At 43.3% G+C, this 17,331-nt stretch overlaps 1 protein-coding gene across 1 annotated transcript in view; it reads right to left on the bottom strand.

Moving 5' to 3' along the window:
* VSIG1 (V-set and immunoglobulin domain containing 1) overlaps positions 1-17,111 on the bottom strand; it is a 39,464-nt gene extending 22,353 nt beyond the window's left edge. The window contains exons 1-2 of the mRNA XM_045298589.1: positions 16,995-17,111; positions 4,389-4,549 (exon numbers count right to left, since the gene is read on the bottom strand). Of these exons, the coding sequence (XP_045154524.1) occupies positions 4,389-4,549; positions 16,995-17,043 (210 nt within the window). The 5' untranslated portion in view covers positions 17,044-17,111. The remainder of the gene's footprint in view (positions 1-4,388; positions 4,550-16,994) is intronic.
* Between the last annotated feature and the right edge of the window lie 220 nt (positions 17,112-17,331).

The raw sequence follows: 17,331 nt of genomic DNA, 5'->3' as shown, positions 1-17,331 counted from the left end.
CCACCTCACCACCACCCACTAAATGCCAGTACTGATTGACTCCCAATCACAACAATGAAACCAGGACCCCTCCCCACATTTTCAAGCACTGCCCCCACCCCCAGGAGGCGGCACCTTCCTTTCTCTCATTTGAAAAAAAATTGCTTTACTGCTACTCGTAGAGGACAAGCCAGGGTAGGAGTCTGAGCAGCCAGAAAACATGAAGCCACCAGGTCCTGAGAAAGATCAGGTCCAGGCTGTGTGTATGTTCGGGAGATGAGGATTTCGTCCATTATGAATATCCTAGAATAATAAATATTTTCTAAGAGAGCCATGCTAAGCAGAGCTAATGCCTGTTTGTTAATGAGCAGGTTTGACCAGAGACAGGCTGGTACAACTGGAGGCCCTCAAGGGGACTGGAGGGACACTAAACCCATCAACGCTTCCATGTCAGCCTGCCTACCCTGGAACCTAGAGTTTTCAGCTTAGAGTCCTTGCTAAGGGACTGACCACCTGAAGCGGTTCTTATTTCCCGAGTTGAGGACTCCTTTGAGTGGAAGATCGTGCTAACGAATATCCTGGCCCCCTGCTCATGAGTCTTGTGGGAAGTCTCCATTCATCCAAAGACCCCCTTGGCTGGAAATGTCAGTAAGAGATCCCACCCTCCTCTGAGTAGTGAGAAAAGCCAGGTCTTGGCGACCATTTCTGCTTCACACAGAATTTGGGGGAGGAGAAAAATATGGCCCATGGCAGGAGCTGGCCGCTGCCCATCTCTGAGCAGCATCGGGGCCCCAGACTTTCTGAAGGAAGTTATTAGAAAGGCAAACTCACTATGGTCCTAGTTCTGCCAGGTTGTTATCCTGATCTGGATTTTCACCAAACTCAGACCTTTCCATCCCACTCCCAAATCTAGTGCCATTGTCGTAAGACAAACCCTAGAAGCACACCAGTAGGGGTCTAAGAGCACACCAATAGTAGTTCTTACCTGAGAGGTCCAGCTACATCTTCCCCGAGCGTCTCTCGCATGCGCCATTTTTAGACACTGACTGACTGCCTTTTCCTCCACACCCTCAGTATTGAGGCACGAGCTGTGCTGTGTTTGAGCAGAAATGGTGGATCTGAGAGCCGAATGCTATATGGTAGATTGCCACATCAACCCCGGTGGTGAATCAAATTACTCAGTGGTCAGTCTGGTAACATCTTTTCCCCCATAAATCATAGAAACGTCTCTTTCTAGCATCTTCAAACTGTCCTCCTAGCAGTCCTTAGATGAACCCACAAAATGCCCTGCAGAGATTCAAATGTATACAAGTACTCAAAGAAGAAACAAAGTAAAAAGGGAGGTCAAATTCCATTTTGAAAAATGCCAACTCAACTTAGAATGTATGTTCAGGAGTTCCAAACCGGGCAGGCATCAAATGGGCCAGAGGGTCCTTCAATGGGACCAGAGGGGCACTAGACCATAATAATAATATAATAATAATAATGGCTAACATTCAGTGATAGCTTACTAGATAAAAGGTTTCTAAGCACTTGACAAGCATCATCCCCTGTCATTGTCACAGTCAAACTATGAGCTTGGTAAATCGATAGCCCCATTGTACAGATGAGAAAATGGAACCTCTGAAAGATTGACTTTTCCAAGCCAGTAAGTGGCAGAGGAAGGACTAGAACGAAGACCAAACGGGAGGTTCCCACTTAGCTTCCAATCAGGTGGCAAAGCAGAGAGAGCCCAGACCTATGAAGTATGGGATGGGAGAAGGGGGGCAGTCCAGTTCTCTTGCAGTCAAGACCTAAAGATGGTCATAAGGGGTATCTGAGTAGAACAAAACAGGAGAAGAGGAGGAAGAGACTCTTTGCTTTGTGGGGATGGTTCACCTTGTCCTCCATGCAGCCAGGACACAGGCATAACGCCGGTCTCATGCATTTGGAGGGGTGTCTGGAATGTTTTAAAACCAAGGAGCGTATTCTTAATGGGCCAGCAGCTGGGCCTGATATCTTGGAGAACAAGGCAAATAGCAAGTAAATAAGCTGCTCGAAAAACACTTATGTGTTCATAGATGTTCATCTTAACTTGCTCTTAAGGGTTGTCCTGAATTGTGATAAGAGTTGTACGAGGCCCCAATAAAATGATTCAATTAAAAAAAAAACAGTTGTCCTGAGCTTCAGTCCTACTTACCTTGTTTCCCCGAAAGTAAGACATCCCCCCAAAATATGACCTACTTACAGTTTTGCCTCTCGCTGAAATATAAGGCATCCCCCCAAAAATAAGACCTCCCTGAAAATAAGGCCCCCACGAAGCTACCGTAACTCTTCAGCACAGCCAGAGCAGACAGGAAGTGCAAGGTCTCTTTTAATAAAACAATAAATAATAAATGGGTATTGTATTCTTCCTCATGGAAAAATAAGACATCCCCTGATATAAGACCTAGCGCATCTTTGGGAGCAAAAATTAATATAAGACACTGTCTTATTTTCAGGGAAACAGGGTAGTTTAATCACCTACATCTTCTTGACCTGCATCTGCAGATCAGGAACAAAAGCACATGGCTGGTGACAAGATCGTTGGCCCCTACAGCTCCCAACTCCTCACAGTACAGTGTCAGAGGAAGCCTAAGGAAGCATGTGTGTTGTTCAACTCAGCCTGGCCTGGTCTGACGTCCACGGCAGCTGAGGACATTTTGATTTTAGTACCAAGTACACACACACACACACACACACACACACACACACACACATACACACACACACCCCTCAAGATATTGGCAAAGCCTCTCTACATTTAGCCTCTACTGGCAAACTATGGACTTTAAAGTCAAGAGAATGAAGTTGCTGAAAAGTGAGTCAGGGAATTGAATATAAAGGAAGAAACATTTTGTGAGTATTTCCATCCATAATCTAACAAGAGCAAACTGTAAAAGAAATAGTAGCTATCTCACTGGACTCCAACATGCCACGTCTTGAGTTGGGGCTTTGTGGGAAATGGAAATAGGAGAATGATTAATGCTGCTGCTGTTGATGATGATGATGATGAGGAGGAGGAGGAAGAGGAGGAGGCAGAGGAGGAGGGGGAGAAGAATAATGATACCATCAGTAACGATGTGTACAAGGCAGAAATCTTAGAGGGCTTTATGTTTTTCCAAAGTATTTTCACATAAATTATGTCATTTGATTCTCCTCCACAAGAAATGTAGGAGAGAAAAAAAGAAATGTAGGAGAGCAACCATATTGTAAAGAGAGGCACAGAGAGATTCAGGCATTTGTCCAAGGTAAGCAGTAGCAAGAAAAATTGTTTACCTCTAGAGGGTGGTGGTATTGATGGGGTCTTCTCCATGGTGCTTTCTGCTAACTGCCTGTTCAAGCCTTCTGCCCAAGAGGACACAGTACCCCCAGAGAGCCAGTAACAATGAAGTGACATCACTGAGGTCGGCTGCTCCAAGCCTATACTCTCCTTTGGTTCCACCTCTGCTCCTGAGTGTTCTCAGCCTACCCAACCTGTTCACCCTCAATCTTTCTCCAAACCCGCATCTTTTTCCTTCACAGTCCATCTCAACCACATGCAACTATTTTAAATCACACTGATTTATCTCTTCCCTTGACTCCCTGTTTTGGATCATGGATAATTTTGGATTTCCAAAATTGAGTTCCGGCATGCATGTACATGTGTGAGACACACACACAAACACACATTTTCACCTATATAAATTGAGCACTTGGGCTGATTTCAAGAAGAAATTATCCTCAAAGTCAAATAAAGGAAACCTGAGAAGTCCACTTGCATGTAGAGTCCTCCCCTGCCTTTGACTTTTGCCCACCCTCCTCTGGCATCTTCCGGCCTGGGATGGTATGTCTACCCACCCCAACTCTTATGCTCTCGCCTGCCTTAAGCTGCTCGATTACATTGGGTTTGTCATGGCTGGGACACTTCTCTGACCACTGGTGAGTCTCTTTCACCAGTTGGGTACAAAGAACTGGCTCCCTTTGGCAGGCATATCCCTGGCAGAGACCTGTGGCTCAAATAGGACATGCCTTTGAACTGGGGATTCACTGGAAACAATTGTCAAGCAGTTCTTTGTGGAGGTGGGGGTGGGGGAGAGCCCTTTCTTCTCCTGTGAACTCTGAGGTTCATTCTCATCTACTCCAGAACACATGATACACTTGACATTGACCTACAGAGGCTTGAGATAATGGGTGATGTAACAGACTATGAAACCAAACTAAATATGAAAACAAAATCCAAGCCACTAAGATGAGGCTCTTCTTGAAATAGCTCTGTTAAAACTCTTTTTATCTGAGGTGGGGCCATGGTTGTCAGCAGCTGACTGTGCCTCCAGTCATGGGCCCGGAACAGTCTTCAGTGAGAACTACCAGAATGGAAATGGTTTGGGGATAAAGAATTCTTTTCTTACAGAAATGGGGTGCGGTTCCTTGAAGAGAGACCACTGGATGGTGAGCTTGTCCAGGGAGGCCACAGTGGTGGTGTAGGTGCAGATCAGGGTGACATCAGATCCAGCAGTCACATTCACATCACTATTCGGGATGGTCACTTGCACCTCCATACTAACCGGACCTGAAATGATAAGCATAAAAAACCAAACACACACACTAGTATCCACATGCTGATGAGACTTCGTCATTATAAAGCATCTTCAAGGATAGTTTGTTGAAGGAATGCAATGTGAGGACCAGAGAGGAAAGTGGAGCAAGCAACTGGGGGAGTCACAGGGACGGCCCAGCACAAAGGGTCCCCAAATGGTTCCAAGGACCCAAAAAAGCCTGGTGAGCAGTTTGGCCAGGGCTTAGTGGATTCCAGAGAAGTGAGGACGTCTGTTTTAAAATCAGAACACTTCAGGTAAACCATCCCTTTTTGCTAGGACTTTGCGTTTCTAAAACCGGGAAAGTCCCAGGAAAACTGGGATGTGTTGTTATCCTATCCCTACAACCATTTGGTGGGGGTTGAAAGGCCAAAACAGATTCACAATAATACCGATTTTCCCCCCTCGCGCTCATCCTCTCATGAGGATAAAGCTTTCCAGAAGCTAATGTTGTAATTACTTTCGCAGATAATAGAATGCGGGTGTGCATATACTTGGGTTTCCATTTTTTGGTTTTTCCATTCTAATACAGTAAATAGAAATAACCCATGCAGTAAAAGCTTCTTGGGGTCCTCAATAATTTCATTTTAAAATTGTATTGAGATCATTGTAAATACACATGCAGTTCTAAGAGATATGACAAAACAATCCCATATACATTTTACCCGGCTCCACACCCATTTTGCAAAACTGTACTATAATATCACATTCAGGACATGGACATCGATATAACCCACCAAGCTTATTCCCATTTCTCAGTTTTCTACCCTCCAGAACGATGACAGAATAAATGTTTGTTGTTGGAAGCCCCCCAGGTTTTGGTAATTTTTTATGGCAACAAATATACCTTCTATTCCTTTTATTCTTACTTTGACTTTTTAATTGGGAATTAGGTGAAAACGGAAGGGCAGATCATCCATTTTCCATTCCACAGCTCATGCGCATTTTGCTTAAACTCCCCCATTGCAGTCCCTTCATGTACTCTCATTTATTACACTTCCTTCATGGGTCTCCTATCTCCATTTCTCCTTTTCTGAATTCTGTCCTTCATAAGACCCTCTAGTCTTACTTCCTGAGAGGATTTTTTTGTTTGTTTTTTAATCCAGAACGGGTATCTGGATTTTATCAAATGATATTTTGGCTTCAATTGATATACTTTATGTGTGTCTTATCTCTTTTTGCCAATCTTGCTAGAGTTTTATCAATTTAGATTTCCCTCCCCCTGCCAAAGAACCAGATTTTTTGTTTCACTGATTATTCTCAATAGTTTTGTTTAATTCCATTCATATCAACTCTTACCCTTAATATTTCCTTCTGTCTGCTTTCTTTTCTTTTTCTAGATTCTTGATCTGACTCTTCTTCCTATTTTCTTTTCTTGCCTTCTTGTGGATAACCATTTTTATGATTCTATAGTGATTTTAAATGCTTTAACTACATCTCCATAGAGTCTTCATAGTGGTTACACTGGATATTCCAATATACATATGAAACTCACAACGGTCTACTATTGTAAGTCTCCCTTCCATTTGGGCCCATATACCTTCTCCACTTTCAAATATTACTGCATTGAGTATGCTATGGTGTTATAATTTTTTATTATTATTATAATAGATTCATTGACATATCTTATGCAATCCAATAATCCAATATATCCATTCACATAGAATTCTGTTGTTCAATCCCATCTAGTGGAGTTATACAGTCATCAATGCTATCAGCTCCCCAGTTCCCCCTTCCCACCCTCTCTTCCCATACCCTCAGGGAACCATTACTCCTGTACTGTTTCTGCAGGGTTATCTATCTTGACTTTCATGTACCGAACAATCTTAGTATACAAATGCACACATGTATAACTAACATAATTAATCAGGTAAAAGAAATAACAGCCTTAATAGTAAGGGGAGGAAATATTAAAGAACTAGCAGATAATTTTGTGGTTCATCAGTGCTGCACTGCACCCTGGAATTATCATCCTTTCTCTGTGGCCCTACTGAGAGGGATGGTGGTATAATTGTTATTTCAATCATATCAAATATGATTTATAAAACTCAAGTTAAAGGATAGTGTATTATATGCATTCATATGTCTATGGTATAAATGAGAAGATTAGGCACGGAGAAGGAAGCACAGAGGTCAAGATACATACCACATGAACATCACCCCTGAATCAAGTCAGAAATCAAAGAGAAAAGGTCCTTGGCCCAGAGTCAACAGAGAGAGAGAGAGAGAGCCTTCCCCTAGTGCAGTGGTTTTCAACCTTACGAGTGCCGTGACCCTTTCCTACAGTTCCTCGTGTTGTGGTGACCCCCAATCATAACATTATTTTCGTTGCTACTTCATAACTGTCATTTTGCTACTGTTATGAATCATAATGTAAATATCTGGTATGCAGGATGTATCTTCATTGTTACAAATTGAACATAATTAAACATAATTAAAGCATAGTGATTAATCACAAAATAATATGTAATTATATATTGTGAGATATTTATGTTTTCCTATGGTTGTAGGTGACCCCGGTAAAAGGGTCGTTCGACCCCAAAAGGGGTCACAACCCACAGGTTGAGAACCGCTGCTCTAGAGCTAGTTCCTGAAATTTGGACGTCTACCCTCCTAAACTGTAAGACATAAGTTTCTGTTTGTTTGTGTCCCCCCTTGTGGTATTTGTTATAACAGCCCTGAGAAACTAAGGGGTGTGTGTTGTCTCTACGTCCAGCCTGCTCTTCTTATAAGGCGCCACTCAGAAGGCTTTGAGACTCTGGAGTGGCCTCATTAACATAACGAAAGAAAACCCCAATTTCCAACCAGAGTTTTATTCTCAAACACAGAAGCTAGGCCCCAAACACAACTTTCGGGGGGAACAAAATTCAATCCACAACAGTAGGCTACACCTATTGATGCCCCTGGCTGCTCTGAAACAAAGACGTTGTAGCTCAGGACTGCAGAGATCAAGAGATTTCCCAAAGGGAGCCACATATTGAATGTAGTTTTACACAAATACCGCGCACATTACTTTTTTTTGGGGGGGACAACCATGCCCTTCCCCTAAGATTTATGCTAAACATATAAAAGAAGATGAGCAGAGTGTGCTTATAAAGACATCTCAGGTAGAGGGTAAGGTTGGGAAAATAACAGAATGTATGTCACACAGACAACTGTGGCTGTACCCTCTTTCCTTTTCCACCCTCCCACTTGGTATCTCTAGGCAAAAGAAGGGAATTTTATGCCCAACCGGAAAGGCTAGAGTGTCCTTTGTTCATGATTGTCAGTGGGACTTCTGATGAACTCCTCTGGCCAGTGGTGTGCAGCTCCCCTGGTGTTGTCAGAGGGGCTGTCGTTTGCTGTGGTGGGAAAAAGAGCCAACGTGCGCCGTTCTCTTGCTAGCTTGGGGATCATGAAATGCTAGGACTGGGCTATGTTGTTGTTTTTTTTCTTTTTGGTGAGTGGAGAGGCCTCTATGCTGTTTTGCCAGTCCTTGGGTCTCAAACCAGTTTTCTGTATTTGCATCACCTTTTACAATTTCCTGGGAAATGAATGTACAAATGTGCTTTACACAATTGATGTATGTATGGATTGTGATAACAGTTGTATGAGCCCCTAATAAAATGATTTTTTTTAAAGAATTTCCCCTCAGTTCTCTCTTGCCTTATTTACCGTATTTATTGTTGTGGTTAGTATGGAGAAACTGAGAGAAACGTCCACACCATCCATCGATGGCTACACCAGAAATCTCTCCCAAGTGTTAAGAGGTAAAAAGGGTTGAGCATTGCTGGCCTTAGGAAAGAGTGAGGTATTAGCTCTGGTGGTATAGTGGTTACATGTGTGGCTTTAATCAGCAAGGTCCACAGTTTGAAACCACCAGCCGCTCCTCAGGAGAAAGGCAGGGCTTTCCACTTCCTTAGAGTTACAGTCTCTGAAACTCACAGGCGGGGGCAGTTCTACCCTGTCCTATAGGGTCGTTATGAATTGGCATCAACTCAATGGCAGTGAATTTGGTTTTGTTTTGGGTATTAGCTGCACAGAGGATTTGGAGGAAGACCAAAGGGCTTCTTTCCTATAACTCCAGCTTGCTATCGTACTTGCATTTCTGAGTAATATACAAGGATTTGTCAAAGGGTTGCAATAGGAGATGATAATCTATTTAACACTATAGAAGTGCTGGCGCATCTGATTAACTGATGATTATCCATTTCAAAGTCAGAGATTTGAATAGTGTTCCAGAATGGGTTATAGGACTGGTAAGTAAGTGCTGAAAAAGGTCAAGTTTAAGAAATGCTCTCTGCAAGCAACAATTACTCTCTTTTTACATGAAGCAATAGAAAATGACGGAGAGTCAGAAATAAAAGGAGGTTAAAGAATGTATGGCTAATAGCCTCTCAGAAAAACTGCCTCCTTTCCCTTGAGATCAGCAGAACTGGATGGTACCAGGCTACCATTAGTGAACATTTTGATCACAGATTCTATAGAAGAATCCTGATCAAAATAGGGGATTGCAGAATTGAGTTTTCATGCAGACTTTCTGGAAACATGGAGGCTAGATAAACACCTGAAACTATTGCCCTGACATAATCTCTAAACCCTAAACTAAAAAAAAAAAAAAAATTCCTGATGTCTGAAAACCAAAGAATCTCAGCTGTCTGCCATCAAGTTGATTCTGACTCATAGTGAGGACAGGGTAGAACTGCCCTGTGGGTTTCCAAGAATGTAACTTTACGGGAGTAGAAAGCCTCATCTCTCTGCCATGAAGAGCTCTGCTGGTGGTTTTGAACTGCTGACCTTGTGGTTACCATCCCAACTCATAACCCACTATGCCACTAGGGCTCCTTCAAGCCAAACAATAGTTTAACTTGACTAGTAAAGAATGTCTGCCCTTGGGGTCTTAAAGGCTTGAAGGTAATCAAGCGGCCATCTAGCTCAGAAGCAACAAAGCCCACATGGAAGAAGCACACCAGCCTATGCAACCACGAGGTGTCGAAGGGATCAGGTGTAAGGCATCATCAGAACAAAAAATCTTACCATAGTGAATGATGGGGGGAGTGCGGAGTGGAGATCCAAAGCCCATTAGTAGGCCACTGGAGATCCCATTGCAGAGGGGTCTCGGGGAGGAGATGAGCCAGTCAGGGTGCGATGTAACAATGATGAGAAATACAACCTTCCTCTAGTTCCTAAAGGTTTCCTCCCCGCTCCCACTACCATGACTCGAATTCTATCTTGCAAGACTGGCTAGACCAGAGGAGGTACACTGGTACAGATAGGAACTGAAAATACAGGGAATCCAGGACGGATGAGCCCTATAGGACCAGTGGTGTGAGTGGCAAAACAGGGAGGGTAAAGGGAGAATGGGTAGGAAAGAGGGAACCGATTACATGGAACTGTGTGTGACCTCCTCCCTGGGGGACAGACAACCGAAAAGTGGATGAAGGGAGAAGTCGGACAGGGCAAGATATGACAAAATACCCATTTATAAACTATCAAGGGCTCATGAGGGAGGGGGGAGCGGGGAGGGAGGGGAATAATGAGCACCTAATGTAGGGGGTTTAAATGGAGAGAAAATGTTTTGAGAAACGATGTACAAATGCGCTTTACACAATTGATGTGTGTATGGATTGGGATAACAGTTGTATGAGCCCCTAATAAAATGTTAAAAAAGAAAAAAAAAAAAAAGAATTATCAGGAAAAAATGCACTTGAAAAAAAAAAAAAGAATGTCTGCCTTGAACATCATGAACTGTTAAGAACTATCTACATGTGACTAAATGAACAATAATAACGCAAAAGAGTAAATGAGGGAGAAAAACTCAGTAAAGGAGAGTGAGAACGGTTGCCTAACAAAAAAATGTAGTCAATGTCATTAAATTGTACCTGTAGAAATCGGTAAATTACAATGACAAGAACTCACTGCCATTGCGTCCATTATGACTCAGCAGCCCAATAGACAGAGTAGAACTGCCTCCTATGTAGGTGTGGGGGGTCTATAAATCTTTGGGGAAGCAGAAAGCCTCTTCTTTCTCCCTTGGGGTGGCTGGTGGTTTTGAACTGCTGACCTTATGGTTAGCAGCCCAACCAGGCATAGCCCCCTACACTTGTCCATAGGATTTTGAGGGAAAGTACGTGGAGAACATCCATTACCTTTTCGTCCTGTTTTCCATGAATTTTTTGAAGCACCCTCATATGTTCTGCTGTGTGTATTTTCTCACCACCACCACCACCAACAACAACAACAACAACAACGCAGCTCTCAAATGAGATGTTCTTTCTGGTGTAGAGAGGCTGGAGGGAGAGCCTTAGCTCCCTGCAGGGCTCCCTGTCGGGGTCGGGGTGATGGGGAGATGAGGACACAGAGCCTGTGACAGGAGCAGCAAGACACATTGCTGCTCCCCTTCCCAATTTGGCATATTCTAAGACTGCTTTCAGCTCTTTTCCTTACTTCATGACAGTGGCAAGGCAAAAGAAATTTAGTGGATGGACTAACCTCTTGAAAAATGTAAAGGAGAGAACAGACCTCTGAGGTAATTCTCTCTGGTTTCCTGGATTCAATAGCCCTGTCTTCTGTACAGCTGCTTCCCTGCTGGAGGCTAACCACTTACCTGGTCACTGATGGTGTGATGAATTGAGAAAAGTGGTTTAGGGCAGAGAGAATGCAGCACTTTCCAACTCTGTATCATTTTCCTCTTCCCAACATTCTCCTCCCCATTCTGTCAACTTCCCCATAAACAAACAAACAAACAAACAAACAAAAGCAAAAGAAAACAACTCACTGCTATGGAGTCCATTCTGATGTATAGTGTCCATATGTTGACTTTCTGAGACTATAAACCTGGGGGGACACAGTCTGATCTTTTTTCCAAGGTAGGCTTGAACTGCTGATCTTTCAGGTAGCAGCCCAATGCATATCCTACCGTACCACCAGGGATCTCTTGCTCACTGCCTTTGCGTCACTGCCAACTCATAGTGAGCCTATAGGGCAGGGTACAACTCCCCTTGTGGGTTTCCAATTCTGTTCCTCTTTAAGGGGGTTGAATCTTTCTCCTTGGATCGGCTGGTGGTTTGGAACTGTCAACCTTGCAGTTAGCAGCCCACAGCATAACTCACTGTGTCGCCACAGCTCTGTGGCTTCCCATCGAACTCCCTTCCCAAAAGAAAAGTCACCTTCTTTAAGCAGTAAGTAACCCTTTGCAATGAGAATGTCACAGGAAAAAGTGAAATGCCCCTTTCTTGTCCATCCCATTTCTCTGGGAGTTAGCCACCTCTCTGGCTGTGTGGAAATGATGACTTAAAATTGGCCACATACAAAAAGATAGACTTGAGTACTGGGTGACTGTTGAAGCTTTCCAGAAAACAGTTTGGGGAGGTATTATTTGATTTCTAGCTTGGGTGAGGATTTGTGATCAGGGAAGGAAGTTTTGAGGGCCCCTCCAAGCAAAAGGGCTTAACAGGCAAGTAAGCACCATTTTCACACAAAGCAAGCACTGAACAAAGCTGTGATGCCCCCCCCCCTGCCAAATAAACAAGCAACAAACCTCCCTGCTATTGATTCTGACTCCCAGTGACCCACAGGATAGGGCAGAACTGCCCCCGGTGGGTTTCCAAGACTGTAATTCTGCAGGAAGGGGCAAGCCTCATCTTTCTCTGGAGAAGTCGCTGATTTCAAATCGCTGATCTTGTGCTTAGCAGCCCAATGCATAACCACTATGCCATCAGGGCTCCCAGCAATGTATATTTGCTGAGCACCTATTTTGTACTCAAAATATTCCTTAGCCTGGGGAGCTAATTCTTTGGGATATATGCCTATAATTGGAATGGCTGGATCCTGTCGTGAATTTCAAATCCACTAGTTGCTCTGCAGGAGGCAGACGAGGCTTTCTGTATTAGTGGAACATTTACAGCCTTGGACATCAACAGAGACCGTTCTACTCTGCCCTCTGGGGGCACCATGAGTTGCAATAGACCAGATGGTAGTGAGTTGAGCACGGTCATCAACATTTTGAGGAACCGCTATAAAATGACTAGCCCATTTTACATGCAGCTCTGGTGGTGTAGTGGTTATGTATTCAGCTGCAATCCATGTGGCTGGCAGTTTGAAACCACTGCAGCTCCATGGGAGAAAGACTGGGCTTTCTACTCCCGTAAACAGTTACAGTTTCGGAAACCCACAGGGGTCACTATGAGTCAGCATGGAATTGGTAGCAGTGGGAGTGAGAGAGAGTAAATCTGGAAAATTGAATTCTTAATTTTACTTAACTTTAATAAATTTAAATTTAGATAGCCACATGGGACTGATGGATTTAAACCAAAGATGCTTCTATGAGTTTCAGGAAGAAAAATGTCCTTGTTTTGTATTGATTCTAAATCAAGAATTTATTTAAATACTGAAAAAGTCTGAAAAATCTGTAAGTTGGCAGGATCATAGTTAAATAAATAAATAAAAAGTTTAAAACCTAGGATTGAATTTCCTTTGCTGGCCTGGCTTAATTGAACACAACAACAACAATGAAAGATGCACACAGGCAGACCATTTTATTGCACTTGGCAGATACTGCCTTTTAAAATTTTTATTTAAACAAAATGAAGATTTATGACCACCATGAACCTAGCAAGTTTTTTTTTTTAAAGACTCACTTCTACAGAGTAAATTCTGACTCATAACAACCCTAGAAGACAGGGTAGAACTGCGCCTGTGAGTTTCCCAGACTGTAACGCTTCATGGGAGTAGAAAGTCTCTGTCTTTCTTCCACAGAGCGGCTGGTGGTTTCAAACTGCTAACCTTGGTGTTAGCAGCCCAACGAGTAGCCACTATACCACCAAGTCTTAAGGCATCATTTATTCAACAACCTGTGCCCCCTCCCCCCACCCCTTCTTGTCTGTGTCACAGTTTGTTCATTCTCACCGTATTTTAGACTTTTTCCACAATGCTATTTGCACACTAACTAGGATACAGTATAGTGTAAGCTCTAGAAACCCCTAAATTCATGTGACCTGCTTTATGGCGATATTCCCTTTATTGAGGGTGGTCTGCAAGTGAACCCATAATATCTCCCAGATAGACCTGTATGTAATTGGAGTATGTGTGGTTGCTTTTTAAAGATTAGTACTTATTGTTCAAAGGAAATGATCCAATGTTCAAAGGAAATGATCCAAGGTGCATATATTTATCAACATTATTAAAAGACATTTAAATGGCTACTGCTTTGCTAATGATGGCTCATTCATTTACTTTATGCCTACAATCTGCCAAGCACTTTGCGTGGTTTATTATTCTCTTACTATACTACAGGAAAAAATACTCCCCAAATGACAATATTTAACTTGATGCATTAAAAGTGATTTGATTTACAGTTATAACGGTGTCGCTTTTGAGTTGGGAAAGAATAGATCCAAATAATATTCACTGTTTTGGATTTGACTGTAAACCCCCAAACCCAAATATGTAGAGGCTTTAAAATGCATACCATTTGCCTGCAGAAAATAAAAACAACAATAAATACATACCTTTCCGGCAGGTATATATATGACAAGTACTTAGAAAAATATACATGAACGTTTTGTAGAAGAAATATTTTATTAGAATTCATTCTCTTCAATCGGAATTTAAGCGAAGATTTCTTAAGAAGCCATTGGAAAACCTTTGATTAAAACCAGATCCATCTCACTTAGTTGAGGCTTTCTGGTCCTATGAAAATGAACAGCCTCAGAAATCCACAAGGGCCACTCTGCTCTGTGCTAGAAGGTTGCTATAAGTTAGAATTGAGTCAATGGCAGTAAGTTTGGTTTGGAATTATTTAGTTCTACTGCAATATGACATTATATATATTATATAAAAACACAAAATTATATATATATGAAAATCATTTATGAATTATATAGTTTGGGAACAATCATTAATTCTTTCAACAAATATTTAGAAAGTACCTATTGTGTGGGTACAAGATTTGACATCAAAATGTTAAATTCTGGATGACCAGGAATGAAATCCAGGGAGCACATTAGATTGCACAGAGATAGAATCGTCATCAGTTATCTCAGAGCCCTAGCTGGCTCAACTGATGGACTCATGGCAGTAAGGTTTTTGTTGAGATGTTATACCTACTCATTGCCAACAAGAGACCCTATAGAACCAAGAAGAACTGTCCCTGTGGGTTTACGAGGCTGTAAATCTTTACATCAACAAAAATTAGTGCAGCAATTAAAGCAAAACGACCTTGAAAGTACTTATTGAACACTCTAAGTGGGCCTCGTTTGAAAAGTCACAAGCACGTGGGGTTATGACATCATGTTAAAAATAAATTTTGGAAGGCTAGAACATCATATTCAAGATATAACCTCACTTTTGCAAAGTAATAGATACATTAGCAAAGGGATCAATGTTAAGAAATTCACCCAAACTTCTGGCCAGTCTTTGTAATACTTTTATATGTTCTCCAGACTTCCTATGCTAACTTCACATATGTTCATAATTCGTAAAAATCATATATATAACATAGATTGCAATCTGGACCATTCTGGCAACTGTTCCTAGAATTAGTGTATATGCAACAGGACTCATTTCAGAGGGTTAACGTAGAAGGCCCAGGGGTCTACCCAATTCGCTAATGACTAGAAACGCTTTACGAAATGACAAAGATTTGCACTTTCTAAAGTTGAGGTTTAAAATGAATATTCTTGGAGGGAAAGGGAAAATAGAGATTTGTTTCCAGGCTAGAAACAACTGGGAATGGTCGTTTGTAGGAAAGGCCTCTAAGGCCTGGTCGGTTCCCTGGATAGATGCAGTTTAGCCCTCTGGTAAGGCCTGCGTCTGTACACCATCTATGTCTAAACATTCAGCAATGAGTACTTAAAGCCTGGGACTAAACACTCTATCATGTTGAAAAGCAAGGCTTTTTTCTAACTGTGAAAAAATGGTACAACATCCTTGGTGGAAACCCCTCAAAATATGCACAAGCCAGGAAACAGGATCAAAATCATCTAGAATCTCATAACCCAGAGGCAACTGCCATTAGCATTTGGTATATAACCTAGTAATGTGGGTAATAGTTTTATAAAATCAGAATGATCCTGTATGTTGGTTCCTGTATCTATTGCTTAATATTTTATCCTGAATCTCTTCTTACGTCATTAAATATGCCTTGTAAGCATCATTAGATTGTGTGCTCACTAACTATTACTGATGGCTTTTTAAAAAATCCACTTTAAAATTTTTCTTTTTTTACTATAGTTTTATTGGGATATAATTCACATATTTTTCACTTTAATTGTTCAATTTTATCATGACGATTTGGGCAATCTGTTATCACCACATTCAATTTCAGAACATTCTCTTCTTGTGCTCATGGGCGTTAGTTCCTCAGTTCCCCCCATCCTCTCCTGCCACGCCCCTAGGCGAAAAATCCCCTTTCTTGATAAGCAAGAGTAAGGCCTGTACCATGGACACCACCTGTAAGAACGAATTCAAAACGTATCTGGTGCTTGAAAGACTAGCCAAGAGTTTTTTTTCTGAATTAGTGAGCTTTCCTGTGTCTAGCCGACATGCGGATTTTGTCTGCAACCATGTTTTTTCTGCTCAAATCCCCCAAACTCTCCTAGGACGACAACGCAACAACTCAACGCAAACATTCTCTAGGAGGAATTGGGCTTAGAAAAAAAGACCCGGCCGAAGACGTGTTACCGAGGAAACCCAACGCACGGCCTAAAGGTCCCTTCGGACTCCTAAGGGCCCTCTGGGCTGAGGAGAGCTGCCACTGTGGGCCTCCATGGCTGTCCAGCGTTCGGAGAAAGACCACCAGGTCGGTCGCCCGGGGAGCAGCTGGTGGGTTCGAACCACCCACCTCGCCCCCAGGACTCCTTTAGAAAACTACAATGACGCAGTAAATCTGCCGTTCCCCACCCCACCCCCACCCCCAATTTGTAAGCAACTCAGGGCCTCCGACCCCGGCCCGACGTGCCGAAGCAAGGCCAGGCCATCACCCCGAGCTGAAAGGAAAACCTCAAGCCCGATAGACAACCTCCATCCCCAGACCCGCAACACCGAGGGCAGTTTTTGCGTAAAACCCCCTCCGGCTTCTTTCCAAACGGCGTCAGGTAACATGGCTGCGCTTTTCCCACAACCCCCCACCCCCACCCCGCCAACAGTTAACTTCGGAAGCTCTAGCCAATAAGTCGGTGCAGGCCTGCCTCTAGCAGCCCCCCACCCCCTAAAGCACCTCACCAAAAACATATCCGCATGGCAGGTGTGAGGGAAAGCCCGGACTATTCTTTTGCCCTCAATCTACGCGTCCTCACTCCTCTGAGGCACGGGGTGGGCTGGGGGGCCGCGCCAGGCCGGGCCCGGGGAGATGGAGTGGCTGGGAAATGTGGGCAATTTCAGTTCACCAGGAAGACTCCATCGCCCGGGCTCTCGGGAGGGGGTCGGCGCCCCTTTCCTTACCTGCGAGGCGGCTGAGGAGGAGGAAGGCCAGCAGGCGTGCGGACGCCATGGTGGGAGGTTCGCGGAGAGCAGCTCGCCTGGACGAGGCCGGCTGCACACTGCCTTCCGTGTGCCCGCGCAGCGAGGCTGCCCGCCTTATCTGCTGGGCATCACCGGGCAAACAAGCCGCTGGAGGCTGCGAGGCTGCGTCGTGGGCACAGACCTTTCTCCTCGGTTTCTTTGAAACATTTTTCGTGGGGCGTGTATCCTTGATATATTTGCAACTGTGTTAATGATAAACCCCCGGATTTAAATTCTTTGAGCTCTTTGTACACGGTTTTCTTGGTTTGTTTGTTTT

Source organism: Echinops telfairi, unplaced genomic scaffold (assembly GCF_000313985.2).
Source record: "Echinops telfairi isolate 266 unplaced genomic scaffold, ASM31398v2 ScPeMD7_7427;HRSCAF=8465, whole genome shotgun sequence".
NCBI classification, from domain to species: domain Eukaryota; kingdom Metazoa; phylum Chordata; class Mammalia; order Afrosoricida; family Tenrecidae; genus Echinops; species Echinops telfairi.
The sequence above is the reverse complement of the archived record's forward strand: the minus strand, read 5'-3'. Positions and strand labels throughout refer to the sequence as shown.